The sequence below is a fragment of the Rhododendron vialii genome, chromosome 10a, assembly GCF_030253575.1.
Source record: "Rhododendron vialii isolate Sample 1 chromosome 10a, ASM3025357v1".
NCBI classification, from domain to species: domain Eukaryota; kingdom Viridiplantae; phylum Streptophyta; class Magnoliopsida; order Ericales; family Ericaceae; genus Rhododendron; species Rhododendron vialii.
Genome location: NC_080566.1, coordinates 5,368,058 through 5,382,808, shown reverse-complemented (window position 1 = coordinate 5,382,808; position 14,751 = coordinate 5,368,058). Strand labels below are relative to the sequence as shown.

The 14,751-nt window shown below is 38.4% G+C and overlaps 1 protein-coding gene across 2 annotated transcripts; it reads right to left on the bottom strand.

The window, feature by feature from the left end:
• Positions 1 to 1,065: 1,065 nt before the first annotated feature.
• LOC131302294 (branched-chain amino acid aminotransferase 2, chloroplastic-like) lies at positions 1,066 to 12,200 on the bottom strand. 2 transcript variants are annotated; one of them, XR_009191691.1, is made up of 11 exons: positions 11,958 to 12,200; positions 11,795 to 11,862; positions 9,708 to 9,885; positions 9,143 to 9,319; positions 8,920 to 9,051; positions 8,409 to 8,507; positions 7,444 to 7,560; positions 5,353 to 5,448; positions 2,636 to 2,748; positions 1,290 to 1,586; positions 1,066 to 1,104 (listed from the first exon to the last, which is right to left on the bottom strand). XR_009191691.1 is itself a non-coding variant. In XM_058328849.1 (10 exons), the coding sequence occupies exons 1-10, from the start codon at positions 12,090 to 12,092 to the stop codon at positions 1,469 to 1,471; spliced, it is 1,233 nt and encodes a 410-aa protein (XP_058184832.1). In that variant the 5' UTR covers position 12,093; the 3' UTR covers positions 1,222 to 1,468. The 2 variants fall into 2 exon arrangements, 1 of the variants encoding a protein (XP_058184832.1); XM_058328849.1 differs by lacking the exon at positions 1,066 to 1,104 and having other exon boundaries at positions 1,222 to 1,586; positions 11,958 to 12,093.
• Between the last annotated feature and the right edge of the window lie 2,551 nt (positions 12,201 to 14,751).

Genomic DNA, 14,751 nt, shown 5'->3' with positions numbered 1-14,751 from the left:
TCCTTGGTCGGAAATACCACTTCGAGAAACCCCAAGTCCCTTCATATTGGACAGGATATTCCGGAATTCTGGTAAGATCCGAACTACATTGATCGGCTCACAGAAAACCATTTCGTCAGTCAAGATTGACTCACAAGGAACAATGCGTTGTGACTTGACCTCGATTCTAATGGACTCTCTCAATCTATTGAATTGTGTGACAGGAGACTCTCGTACAGGCAAGAATTCAACCATGCAAGCCATGGGGAACGTTTCGGCCATTTGAGTGGGCTTCATAAAAGTCATAAGAGCATTAACAAAGGACGAAGGAACACAATCAAGAATTCCCAAATTCCAGTTGTTATCCAAGAGTATAGATTCTCTCGAAGATGAAAGAATGAAATCTGCATGCACTGTGAAGGGAAAGTTAGTCACCATCGCAGTAGGCAGGAAGGCAAAGACACCAACAGTCTATCACCAAACGCAAAAGCCAAAGATATGGCCCATTCATTTAAATCCTTTCTAGAATCCACCACATTCTCAGTTTTCACAGGGAAGCGTTGTCCATAAATGTAATAGCAGCATGTGGCCTCACCCATGTCTAAGCCCTCCTGAACAGAAAGATGGACAATGCGCGAATCTGTTCCTTGATTCTGTGTGGAAATGAGATTAGTCTCGCTACAAATGGAAATTGCAGAAACTGAATCCTCTAAAGATGAACACCTGTTTTCACGTACTGACAACCTCTTGATCTTTTGCAAAAAGAGGACTTCCGGGTGGATCTCTGAGAGATGTTTCTTCACGGTTTCCAGTTTCTCAGAAGAGCTTTATTGCACTGGAAAGAGTAGAGCATGAAATATCTCCCCAGCTCTTTGTGACAGAAGGGTATTGAATTTTGCACCATTCATTCATGAGTTTGGCTATTGCATTTAAGGGGTGAAAGACTAAAAATTGAAGACTGATGAGTTGCTCCTTTGGTTATTTAATAGAAAAATTGAAGATTTAAAATGGAAGCCGGACATTTTCATCACAATGTCATGCAACACAAACAGCACACGAACACAAGATATTATGAATAGGATGCCAAAAAAAGATATTATGATTATTGAATAGAACTTTGAATCTCTTGCACAATCATGTGTTTTTTTTTTTTGAAACATGATAGAAATGCATTGATAAAAGGATGGAGTTATAGAGTTACAGATACAAAAAACATAAAGGGGAACAACAGGGACAACAAAATAAGTAAAGGGGCTAAATAAACAAAAAGAAATGGCCCGGGGAATTCCGTTTTGGACAGGAGCTACCACGGGCCACAATCATGTGTAGAAGAAAGTAACATTGAGACACATAAACAAGATGACTGCCTGCCTACACTAGAATAAAGAACATAAAACTAAATAATCTTTACCAACCAAAGAAAGCGAAGTACACACTTCCCATAGTTAAAAAAAGCACAAAACCATAACATACAAAACATTTGAAACTACTAATTCAGCTCAAGAAGCCAATCCATCTTGTCCTCCGTAAGCCCCATCTGTAGTCTGGTGAGCGCAGAATATAGTTGTTGTGACACAACACCAATTCCACCGTTTCTGTAAGATATCCTGCAAAATAACACAATAGATTAGGTATTGTAGAGGAAAACATGAAGATCGAATCGAAAACTAGTCCCGACATAAGCAAATCTCAGGTTAGTAAAGAGGGGATTTTTCCATTTCAAATACTTTTAGCAGGGGGTCGCATGTTGTAAAGCCATTTGTTTTTTTAGTATATATACACTATAATGAGAAGACATTATGTCACCAGGAAGGTTATGCCATTGTATGTTTTGGTTGTTCACAAATCTTTCAAACAGCCAATGAAAGTTTAGAAAGCAGAACAACGAATCTAAGATACTGCACCATGAAAAGATGTATAGACAAAGCAAAGGGACTATATTAACAGTTGTAGACGTAATGCTTCCCAATGCATGACTGGGACATTAAGCCTCTGTTACCTGTATGACAATGTCGTAAGCTAGGTTGCCATTTCAAAATGGCATTCGGAACGTTGAGAGAATGACACTAAATTTTCAATCGAAGTGAAATATCCTTCCTTTTTCTATTTTTATCGGCTAAAGGGAAATGTCTTTTTTCTTAAAGCTCCAAAACTTCATGTGTGACATTTTTCCACCAAGTCAAATAACTTGCATCAGCCCATAAGCACAGTTATACTTTGACGCCCTGTGAGTCCTGTCATTATTCACCAGACTATGATAGGATATTGCCACATTCATGAGGTGTCATGCTCAAGAAGAAAAAGGTATGATACCATCACAATCACGTAGCTCAATTTTAATGGCAGCTGGAATTAAAAGCTAAATGAATCATTCTACCGCAGTTAACGAGGTGAATTAGCTACAAATTCAAATTTTCTACAAGCCTGAGCCCAATCCATACAGTTCCCTAAAACTCAAGCTTCCATTAGCACCTAACATTTGATACAAGACACAAGTGGCTAGGGTATAATGCAGTTCAACCCATTTCTTCCATTTTCTAGTTAATCCTAGTGCATAACTATCAGCGAAATACTTTTTGCTGACACTTCCAATACATTTTCCGGGAAAATGCAAACATAAAACTACAAATGAAAAACCAAACAAATGCACTTATACCTTTCACCATGATAAGTTATGCTGCCCACAGGAGATATAACAACAGCTGTTCCAGTGCAAAATACTTCATCAGCATCAAGTAATTCATCCACTGCTACAAGCCGTTCCTCAACCTACACCAAAAGTGAGAAGTGACTCCAGAAGTCAATTGTGCTGTGCATGAAGCTGCAGGATTCATATAAAAGCTAGAAGACCATAACCAGCAGGAACATACAAGTACAGCATCAGCCAGGATTAATAGGGGGAGAAAGAGAAACTGATTACATAATCTTTATAATCAAGTGATGACGCCAGTCACTATACTCTTTAGTACCAGTAGCATAGTTGCACTACTTTCGGATAATTTACATAACCAGGTAGCTGAAGTTATATGAGTGTGCAAGCATAGACACAAAGCTACAATAATCATATCAGTAATTTCACGCACAAACGTGCATGGACATAACGTATTCCATCTTCTGGAGGCAAGTTCTCAAAATCTAGAAAATAAGAGGAATTCATGCTAAATCACTGATTAGGAGTTCTAATATAACATCGAAAATGAGTCAAAAGACTACCAAGTAGGGCCTGGTTGTTTACGATTCATATGCAACACACAAACAAAATCAAGCAACTTCATTACCAATATCCCATCAAGAAATCTAGAACCAATGATCCAACGGTGTTGGGGAGTACCTCTCTTTTACGTTACCTAGGACACCGATTCTTCCGGTATGGGAAAGGGAATCGAAATGTTGTACACCACATGCTCTAAAATGTGATACAAAAGGGATAAGCTCGTATTGATTAGAATTTAGAATTTTAAAATTTCAGACTCGTAAGGAAATTTTCTTTCCAATACTCTTACAGAATAATTTCCATACTTTTTCTGCCAAAACTCCAGTCTCCCTCAAATTGAGTTGACTATGTTCAATTTATTTCCCCTCCATGAAAACTTCGAGGAAAAGACTAAGAAAACTATTTTGACATCCCTGAATTTACTCTTTCGCAACACCAGGGCACCACATTCAAAGCACACAATCCGAAATGTTAATATTAGCGTATGTTGTAGTACTCTCCAGACCGTTGGTTTTTTCTCTACATATGCCCTGTTTTGCTGTATCTGTCCACCAACCTCCTCGTATGTCTCTTCCGCTCCCCCTCCCTTTCAGTTGTTTTCCTGTAATGCTTTCTCATTATTTGCATACAATGGAGCTGCCACTTGGCCGACCCAAATCAATTGGGACTTAAGGCTTGGTTTGGTTTGGTAATGGACCTATGCACTAGTTCATTTGCTTGATTTCAAAGTACAACCAAAGAGTTTCCAGATGGTGAGTGCTGAGCTATTTAATGATTACAATTATGTATGCACCTGTGCGGCGGCTGTGCCAATAGTCTTTAAGGTTTGTGTTCTTTGTTTTTCATTTAGTTGGAGGGATACTCTTAGCATCTGTTTAGCTACTGAGAAATTGGAACCGAAGTCCGGTTGCATGGAAATTGAAAGGTCACAGGCTTTTTCTGGTTACCTATGATAAGAACTTAGGATTCACAGTGCTTCTTCTTGGTGTACATAGAATGGAGACAAAAATTTCTATGCCATATGTACACAGGTTGGTTTACGGTCCGTTCGGGTAAACCGTCCAACCTTGTAACAGGACAGATTTGTTCATGGAGAGGTTCGAGAAAGCAGCCTATCATGTGTGTGTGGGTGGGGGGGATGCCAAACAGAGGTTCCTGAGATGGTCGAAGCTATTGTCCATTGTCGGAAAACTAATAATGGCACTATATGCTCACGCCTTATTTTCTCTTTTGCGGATTGTTTAAACAGGCATGTGTTGCACTGTATGTAAAAATGTTATAAAACCGGACCAGTGAGCGAACCGGAAAATAGATCGGTGGACAGGTCACTGGTTCAACCAATGGGTGAACCGGAATTGAATTACCTCATTGGTATATAAATATTTATACATAAATCAAAAGACATAAGTGTCCAAATTCACAAAAATTAGTTCTACTAAGTTGAGCATTTGAGCCATATTTCACATGCTTTTTTAGAGACTTTTTGGAATAAAGGTAAATGTAAATTTCTTTAGATCCGTGAAGTGCTTTGATCAATATAGACTATCATTATCATTGTCATATAGGATAACGAAAAATGAAAAGGAACAATTAGTACATTGATACATTCAGCATGAAAGTTGTCCATCGTCAAAACCTGATGCTTAGTTTTTGCATTTGTGCAGCTATGAAGCTGTGACCACTCCAAGCCGTCCCACATCAAGTATTTTTTAGGGTAGACTGCACAAGTGGGCCTTTCTAGTCTTGCTAAGAGCTGTACAAGGACTTTGCGTGAGGTGTAGGCAACTAGCAAGCTGAGGCGCGACTGAGTTGAATTTTTATAATGCTTAAGCATCCGGTACAGGTTGATTGATCCACGAGCGATTCTTACGAGCCACAAGTTGGACCGCCTTTTATGACTGGTTTTTAATAAATAGGCCGGTTCTTGAGTTGAAAAGGTCTTGTGATAAATCCGAACCGGACTTAGTGCTGGGTGACGAGTTAACCAGTTAACCAGTCGGCCTGGTCCGGTTTCTTAAACATTGGTTCGCAATGGCAGACCATTATCTACCATTACAAACGGTGCAACAAATAAAGATTATCCACCAATAAAAGCAAACTTGTAGTCGTGTATAAACATTAGCTATCAACAATTCATGGCTTTCAAAACTCATGAGTACCTGGAATCCTTGGCTTCGAGCAACATCAATTATACTCTTTCGTGTAATGCCAGGTAGGATTGTCCCTTTTATAGAAGGGGTAGAAATGACATTGCCCTAAAAGACAAATAATAGAAGGATTTAAAATTATAAACAAGCTTTACATCGATGAAGGAAAGAATTTCCCTGTAATGACAACAATTGCATGGTAAAGCCAGTATGACAATCTGTCAAAAGTTTCAAATTCAGCCACAAGTGAAAGAGTCAATACATGATTAAAACTGTTAAATCATGGAATCAGAAAAACATAACCTTGTAAAATCTTTTTTTTTTTTTTAATAGAACCTTGTACAATCTTAAAACAGTAAAAATCCCATGTTCCAACAACTGACAAATGCATTGAAAATTTCCAATGTTCTAAAAGTCGCTCGGCGTTCGTCGCTCGGTCGACCACCTTCGAGCTTCGAGACCTATTAATCGCCGATTAATCGGCTTGTAGCAATTATTCGGGTATTTATTTATTTATTTATAAATACTCCCCAATGACAACTCTCATTAAAAATTGAACATTCATCTATCAATCCAACATCAATTGTTTTTCAAATATGACATAGAAATCTCTCATTTACAGAAAACTGTGAACATGATTCTAACACCAGCTGGTACTGGGTATGGGCCGTTCATTTATTAGTCACTCACCGATTATAATAACTTTATTTATATACACCAAACAATACTACACTTCGTGTTAAGATTTAATAAAAAATATTACTACACTTTGTTTCCAGAATCACTAACGTGTCGATATGGGTATGGGCTTTTAAAAAAAAAACAATAATGTTCGAGGTCGGTGGAGGCGTGGAGTGAAAGGAGATCTCGAATTTGAGAGAGAGAGAGGCGATAGGCGGCTCGGAGATCTAGTGTTTTACACAGAGATATGACAGGTGACTCCGAGATCGATCAATCGATGACTGGGTGTTGAACAAGCCCAAAAAACTGTGATTCAAAGCCCTTAAACTGGTATGATTATATAACAGTTACACCCCTTGATTTTCCAAAATTATAGATTTTACCCCTATTAATTGCCGATAGCCGACTAATCGCCCATTAACCGATTAATCGACTTATCGCCGCTAGACCCCGACTGACTAATCGCCGGTTAATCGCCGACTAACTCCGATTAACCTCTTGACCTACTAATTCAACCTTTAGGCATTAATCTAATCGGTTAGGCCAAATTTCCGATTAATCGTTGATTAATAGGTGATTAAATCCTTCTTTTAGAACACTGAAAATTTCTTATGATCATTGATTAGATTAAGAGAACAGTACCGGAGATGGTCATAATTCTGGTCCTTCTCACTAGTTACTTCCAAATAATATCAAGAGGAACAAAATTAACACCTTTCCACCTGGATTTACAAACCTATCAATTACTATACACTACAAACTCAATTCTATGGTTGAACATATCAATTTCAAAACATTCTCATACATGAGGTTTGCTACTCATTCTTCGACTCAAGATCCTATCCCAGCTTCAGCTTCATCACTTCCACAAATCAAACACAACTTCAGAGGAGTGCAAAAAACCGAGTTCAACTGTAACATTCATTATAGCCTACCAAAATACGAGACCCCTATATCTTTATAGGACAGTTGCAGTATCTAATGATAGTCAACCATGGACAACTCATTCTTCGACTCAAGATCCTATCCTAGCTTCATCACTTTCACAAATCAAACACAACTTCAGAGTGAAAAAAACCGAGTTCAGCAACTGTAACATTCATTATAGCCTACCAAAAAACGAGACCCCTATATCTTTACAGGACAGTTGCAGTATCTAATGATAGTCAACCATGGACAAACCTAGGGGTTTTTTCCAACTAAAATCGATGGTTACACAAACCTCATGTATAGTTGTTGTAAGCTGTAACTACCGCGATTATCACTATAATGTCATCAACTAATATGTTATCAATTCAAGTAGACCACAAAATCTGGTCTCAATAGAATCTATAAGTGACAGTTACCATTCGAAATAACACAAGATAGCAGAATCATTATACAAAAGGTACTACAAAGAAGCTGATCCAGTCTCTAATTTACCTTTACAACAAACACATTACAGGAGGAAACCTCCTCCAGATATTTCTTGTGAACACAATCAAGGTACAAAACATCCGTAAAGCCTTTGGCTTTTGCAGCAGTTTGTGCCTTTAGTACCTACACACGAGGATCAGAAAGATGGAATATGTTAGCAAGTCCAATCTTTTCATATAAATGTCAACTATGACTTCTTTTTCCAATGTTCCACTAGTTACTCGTGTTGGGGTTAATACAGTATAGTCCAAAATGCAGCATTTGGAAGCAAGCTTAAGCAGAATAGTTGGGATAAGACTTGGTATAGTATGATGCCGCTGTGCTCTTTGGTCCTTTGAATCTTTGTATTCATCGTTCAAAGATTATTAAAATCCTTTTCTTTGCTGTTCAAAAATAAAAAAGGCTATTTATAGTCATTAGTGTAGACAAAGTGTTGGAGAAAAGTAATTACCATCCCCATTGCTCATACAATATCAAGATCAAAAACCTGCCACCTTGTAGGGGAACCCATTGAATCATAACAAATCGGAGATCATAGGCAAACATTCCTTATACTTGACACGAAACATGAAATAAACCAACCATAAATAACAATACTGCCTGAAATTCTGTGTTTTGCAGCTACATGGTGAATTCAATTTTTGAAAGAATACATGCCATATGACTCCCAAAAACTTGAGGAAAGAGACAAACGTGGACAATAAAGCACTTAAAGTAAACAAAAAAGGAATCATGAAAAAGAAAAAGAACGGAGGCAAGGGAATTGAAGGGGTAAATAAGTGTTTAATTTATAAGCAAGGGAGAACATAAGTTGAGAATTAAGAATATTTATACGACAAAGATGATGTTGTACTAGCTGTTAATAAAAAAATATGAGAAAAACCTATGCTTCAGAGGTTGTAAAAGAAAAACCAAGCATGGATACTGACAAACTAGTCAATGAATAAGCACAAACTGGAAGGCTAGCTCACCGAAGCATAGTTTCCTATAGTCTTCACACCTCCAGTACCACCAGGGGTTGCTCGATGCACTTCAGTGTCAATCATCAAATGTATTGGTGCAATACCTTCCTGGAATTAGGAAATCCATATAAAAGGTTTCTGAGCAAGATATGTTTCCATAAACTTGTAACAAACTTAGAGCCAAAAAAAAGGGAAAGAGACATGTTAAGGTAGCAAAGCATCCACCAACCAGAACGCTTGGTGATTTCATTTCTCTAAAATAGGATTTTCTAAGCCAATACTTAAACACTTAATTTAATAAACCTAACTCGAAAGCCTAAATGACCCCCACGAAGAACAGACAGTACACTACTAAAACATTAACAAATTTTTTTTTGCATATCTGGGAGAAACCAAATCCATCAATTATTCCATGTATTTTCTAGCAACAAAATCCACCATCTAAGAAGACAAATCCAGAGTTAACGACACAGCCATTATTGGGAAAGGAAACCAGCAGTCAATTGCAAAAGTCGCAAACCTTAAAATAGTTTCCAACAGGCGAAACATATATCAGAAAAGTGTACTCAGGAGCTGGTGCAAGACCAAGAACAGCTCCGCTCCCCATAAGCAATGGCCTTATGTATAAGGAACCTTTGCCAGGAGGAGGAACCTGAAAAAACCCAAATAATTTAGTATAGTAGACTAAAAAGAACTAGTAATTAGGAACAAAATTTCACCCCTAAGATAATGTTGCACATTACCCATCTTTTATTTGCTAAAACAGTGGCAGTTACAGCATCCACAAACTGTTCAATTGTTGGTGAAGGCATGCACATTCGCTCTGCACCCATCCTCATCCGCAAAGCATTTTCCTCAGGACGAAACAACAAAATATTACCATCTTGTTTACGGTAAGCTTTTAGACCTTCAAATAATCCCTACACCCAAAATAAGAGAATTTTAAAAAACGAGTTAAAACCACAGCATTTAACTAAAACCATAATAAACAACAACAAATAATAATTTCAAAAAAGCCTAAAAGAACTGTTTGGCGTTCCAAGAGGATATGATGTTTCATGGACTTAATAAGCCGAGAATTATATGAATATCTTCTGGGAATTTAAAGCAATGTCTGATGCAAACAAGTGCAACTCGTCGAAAGGACGAAAGAAATTTCTACCTCCAACATTGGCAAAAGAACAACGGGAAAAATCCATTAAGTGACCAACCAGCTTAAAGCAAAGTATATACCACAAGAACATTTCCAAATTATTTGCCCATAGCATGTAAGTACATGACTACCATATAAAGATCTAAAGGACCAACCTGCCCATAATTTAAGACCCCAGCAGATGGGCTCAACTCAATGTTTCCATAATGCTGTAATTCACCTTTACTAAAAGTTTGTCCACGTGAGCATTTCATGATATACATAAAGTCGGTAGGCATCAACGCAAATCCAAGGCTGTCCCAATCTATGTCTGCTAATTCATATGCAACATCACTGTCGCAGTAAAAGAAGAAAAGTTACTGTAAAATATTGGCGCAATTAATAAACATACAATTGGAATCTAGAAATATATGATACAAAAAAATCCAGATCAATTAATGTCCAGCGAGTTATAAATCCATCATGTTTCCTGCATTCAATCTATTCTGCAAAACCCTTTCCTAACAACTGGTATTCACAGAGACAGGTAAGTATAAGAAAATAATGTTCTACATTTTGCAAAGACAACTAGAAGAACTTACGAAGTATGCAAACCCAACTCCGGTGTGAAAAAATAGAACAAAATTGGCTGAGAACATGCAAAGCACAGGAAGTACATTTTCACATCATTTATCTTCATCGTGTAACATCATGAGGTGAGCCATGGTTTCATGACTATATGCCAACTTTAGCATCACACTACTAACTGCTTGTTAATATTTTTATATATACGCATCTCTAGTGCCTCCAAGTACAACAACAAATCCTTCTAAAGAGCAAGACAAAAATAGGCCTTCTTTTAATTCTCGTATCAATCTAAGAAGTGTAATATGAAGCAACTCAAATGAAATTTCTTCCAATGGTGGCAATGACATAGCCAAAAAATTCAATTGGTGTTGGGGGTCAATTCAATTGGGTGACTTGGGTCATTCCCAAGTCTTGACAATTTCAGATTTTTAGCTATAGAAATCGAAAGTTTATTAAAACCAACTTTAGCACTATACACTACTATGTGATATACAGATAGAACTTAGTTATACGAAGCGGAAGCGGGGGCGGGGACGGGGGAGCGGATGATCACAGAAGTGTGGGAGCGCCATTGGGAGTGGTTAGGAAAAATTATTAAAATTATAAATATATTTTGAAATTTTATATTGTTAAATGTCAATATAAAAATATTATTCTACCACATAAAATATTACTATTAAAATCATAAGTTTCTAGTTATATTTCAACATTTTTATTGTAGCACATGATTACACAATAGAGCTCTTTGTGCATATTAAGTAGGCGTAAAAGTTAAGGGCATTAATATGACTCTAGAAGGTTAATATCAGATGTGCTCACTAACAAGATCAAAACAACTTTAAAGGTACCAATTGCAACTTGAATCGTAATTCTCTCAACCATTTTTTGGGTGTAACTTCCCGTATAGGTAAGGAACGAGTTCCAGTCGTCATTGGGACGGGTTTCTTGGAGTTTCCTTCGACGGAAATGCGAAAACGCGTTTCCGTCGAAGAAACGTGGGCATAGTTGAAGGTTCCTGCAACTAAGGGATAGAATTCCAGTGCAATTGCAGAATACCAATTGTCATTTGCGAACTACATGAAGAACTTTATGAATTGTGATTTTAGTACAAATGTCAATTTAACAAGTTGGATGAAAAACAAATGGAACCAAAAAAAGCAGATAATATAAGAAAAATCAAAGAAGATAATAAGATGAGAGAAAAAAAAAAATTGAGGTGGTCGAAAATTGACCGATACAGTAGTTAGGAGGAGTGATATGGTTGCGGTTGAGGGTAACACGAAGGCAGATCAAAATTGATGTAGTTACGGTTGAGGGTAGTTCGAAAGGATTAGATGTTTTTTTTAAAATATGAATATGACGCCTTGATGCCAAGAGGCCTTTGGCCCAATGGCATCAGGGGGTGCACTTAGGTGCCAGGGGATGCACTTAGGTGCCAGGAGGAAGGAGGTCAGGAGTTCAACTTATCCTCCAAGGAGCTAATAGCTCCAACTATTCTAACAATAATAACATTCCCCGATCAAGGAAAACAAAGGACGATGGTAAAAACGAAACTATTATTCATGTAGCCTAGCCCAATTGGTTGGGACTTAAAGCTCTAATTGGTTTAGCTAAAGAAGGAAATAGGTTAAGGATAAATGTCAATAATAGGAACAGGAATCTGAGAAGGACAGACCTTGTGAGAGGGACCTCTTGGATGGTACTGCTAAGCTTCTTACATGCCAAAAGGGGCAGCCTTTGGAACTGCATCGCAAATTTTCCTCCGAAATCAAACAATGTATTTTGCAAATTAGGACATTTATGGGAATAAAAGAGGGGGAAGTGAAAAGAGGAGATACCTTGAGAGATTGAGGGCAAAACTGCTTCTTATTGGAACACTTCTGAGGCAAAAGAAGCCTGCAAGCGCTGCGTAATGGAGAGATGAGGTAATTGGGATTTGGTTGAAGCCCCGTGAACACTGCTCCGCTCTCCATTCTCCCTCCTAACCAGATCTCTCTCCCCCCGCTCTCTAAAACCGTTTCTTTGGAGGAGGAGGCGGAGTGTAGGGTTTACAGGGCGAGTATATCGGAATGTACCTACCAAAGTTGAAACTGTCAAACGGTTTGACAGAGGAGTTGACCCCAACCCAAGTCCTGCCCCGCTAACGTTAGGCCAAGTCCTGCCCGGCTAACGTTAGGCCCACTAGGCCCTGTTTGGATGCCGGATATGGAGCCGCCCGAATTTCATCTCCTGGATCCACTCATATCCGGTCATTGGTTGCATTTTTGGGAGGGTGGATTAAAACACTGTTGGGACTACAAATCCACCTCCAACAGTGTTTTGGGTGGATTTGCCAAGCGGAGCCTCACCCCTGTCGTTAGCAAATCAGGGGGATTTGGGACTCTTTTATCCCTCCAAATCCACCCTCACCCCCACACAGTGTTTTGCGAAGGAGAAGAAGAAGAAGAGAGAGAGAGAGAGAGAGAGAGAGAGAGAGAGAGAGGTACCTCACAGAGCTCGTCGGAGAAGAACGGGATTGTGTCGGCGTTCACGTCGGCGTCGAAGAAGGAGTTGTACCTCTGGAATGGTTTTTTTTTTTTTTTTTTTTGTATGTGAATTGTAATTTTTTTTATAAAAAAAATTCACTTTTCAATTACATTTTTAAAAAAATTCGGAAAATAATATTTTCTCAAATAAATAATATAGTTTAAACATTTGTAAAACAAAATGAAATTATTTTATCCCATAATTAATGATAAATATGTATTTACTTTAATTATAATTAAGTAAACGAATTTTGATCATTTAAAAATCTAAGTGGGGGCAATTTAGTCATTCAATATCTAATCACATCATATCTATCCTCTATATCTTCCTTCTCAAAAAATCATCCAAATAATGCAATACAAATCCACTATTCTTAAGACGTAGGATCATCTTTTTTAACATATCACACATCATTACATATTCACTCTCATTCTATATCAACCCAAAACAAATCCTCCATCTAAATGGGCAGGCTTCAAATTGATGTCAATTTTTATTTTTTTTTGGAAGATTTACGTGACAATTTAACATATTAGAGTTTGACATCTTCAAGGTATTCACTCCACTCCAATCAAATTTATTATTTTTAGGAAGTTTTGGAGTGAAATAATGAAAGAAAATGTAAGAGGGGCCTTGGAATTCAAAAAATAAAAAATGAGGCTTTTTTTTAAACTATTATAAGGGGTAAAAAAAATAAGAGGGACCTTGAAATTCAAAAAATTTAATTAAAAATAAAAGATGAGACCTTTTTTTAGACTATTATAACTTATAAGGGGTATAAAAAAAAGTGAGGGGGCCTTAAAATTCAAAAAAAAATTAAGTAAAAATTTAAAATGAGGCATTTCTTTAAAATATTATAAGGGGTAAAAAAAAGTAAGAGTGACCTTGAAATTTAAAGAATTTTGGAGGCCTAAAGCGACAGCAATACAGACTTTAGCTCGGGGCTAGCTCTTGTTTTTGGAATATTGCTCCGTGCCACATGTGGTAATTATTCCCATGCCATCTTTTCTTAATCCAAATTTCTTCTTTTACTTTGGCTAAAAGGATTCCCCCAAAAAATGGATATATAGGAGTGGGGAAGTAGCATAATTGTTCTTGAACTTGGCTTCAACATCTTCAACTTTCATGATTTTTTTTTTGCACAACTAGGTGTTTAAGTGGTTTAGCTTTTGGGCACCTTAACTGCTTGGAGCCTTGAAGTTAAGGCCCAAATGCCAGATAAACTTTCAGTAGCTCCAAGGTTTGTAATATTTGGCTTTCGCGAGATCCAGCCTTGCAACTAGGGGTGTAAACGAGCCAAACCGAGCCGAGTTTCTGCAAGCTTGAGCTCGGCTTGAGCCTTAACAAGCTGAGCTTAGCCATTTACTAAACGAGCCTCTTTAATCGAGCCGAGCCTCTCTTAACGAGCTGAGCTTTTATTGAACGAGCCGAGTGGACTCGGCTCGTTTACAAAATGAGCCGAGCCGAGCTCGCAAGTAGCTCGGCTCACTTACAGCCCTACTTGCAACCTCTCGACGACAAGCCCTTTGATTGCTGCCTCATCCTCATGCCAGCCAAGAAGAGCCGTGGGGTTTTAAGGGTGTTTGAACTTGAATAAAATTGGAAGTTATGCCATGCGGTCACGAGATCGGCTTGTTTGGAGCAATTAATAGTCATCGTGAACTCAATGTTGCAGCTCTCTCTCTCTCTCTCCCAGAAATCCCCTCTCTCTCTCTCTAGAAAACTCATCTAACCAGATCTAGATTCGGGGGAGGGGGGCCGCCTCCTTCTCCTCCCTCCTCCCCCCGTCTTCGTTCTCCCCTCCCCCCAACCGTCTTCGTTCCTCCCCGCTTCCCCCCCTCTTTCGTTCCTCTTCCTTCCGTTTTTCTGGCCGGTGCTCCGGCTCTCGTGATGGGCTTTCCATCCTTGCTGTCCGGCGATGTTGGTTCGGACCGGAGCTAGAAGGCGGTGAGTGGTGGTCCGGCAAGCGGCAAGCGTTTGATGTGGCAATAAGGTGAGTTCTAGGGTTAGGGTTTTGTTTTTATTTTCTTTTGTACCAGCCGTTTGCCCTGGTCTTCTACCGGCCGGTGTCCCCAGTCCGGTCCGTACTGGTCTAGGCGTTTAGAT

Bases quoted from the DNA above. Each gene is read 5' to 3' on its own strand.
- LOC131302294 (XM_058328849.1), bottom strand. From the start codon at position 12,092: ATGGAGAGCGGAGCAGTGTTCACGGGGCTTCAACCAAATCCCAATTAC. The intron at 9,886-11,794 runs GTCTGTCCTTCT...TTACTGCGACAG, and splicing joins CAAGAGGTCCCTCTCACAAG to TGATGTTGCATATGAATTAG. The intron at 1,587-2,635 runs GTATAAGTGCAT...GTTATTTTGCAG, and splicing joins ATAACTTATCATGGTGAAAG to GATATCTTACAGAAACGGTG.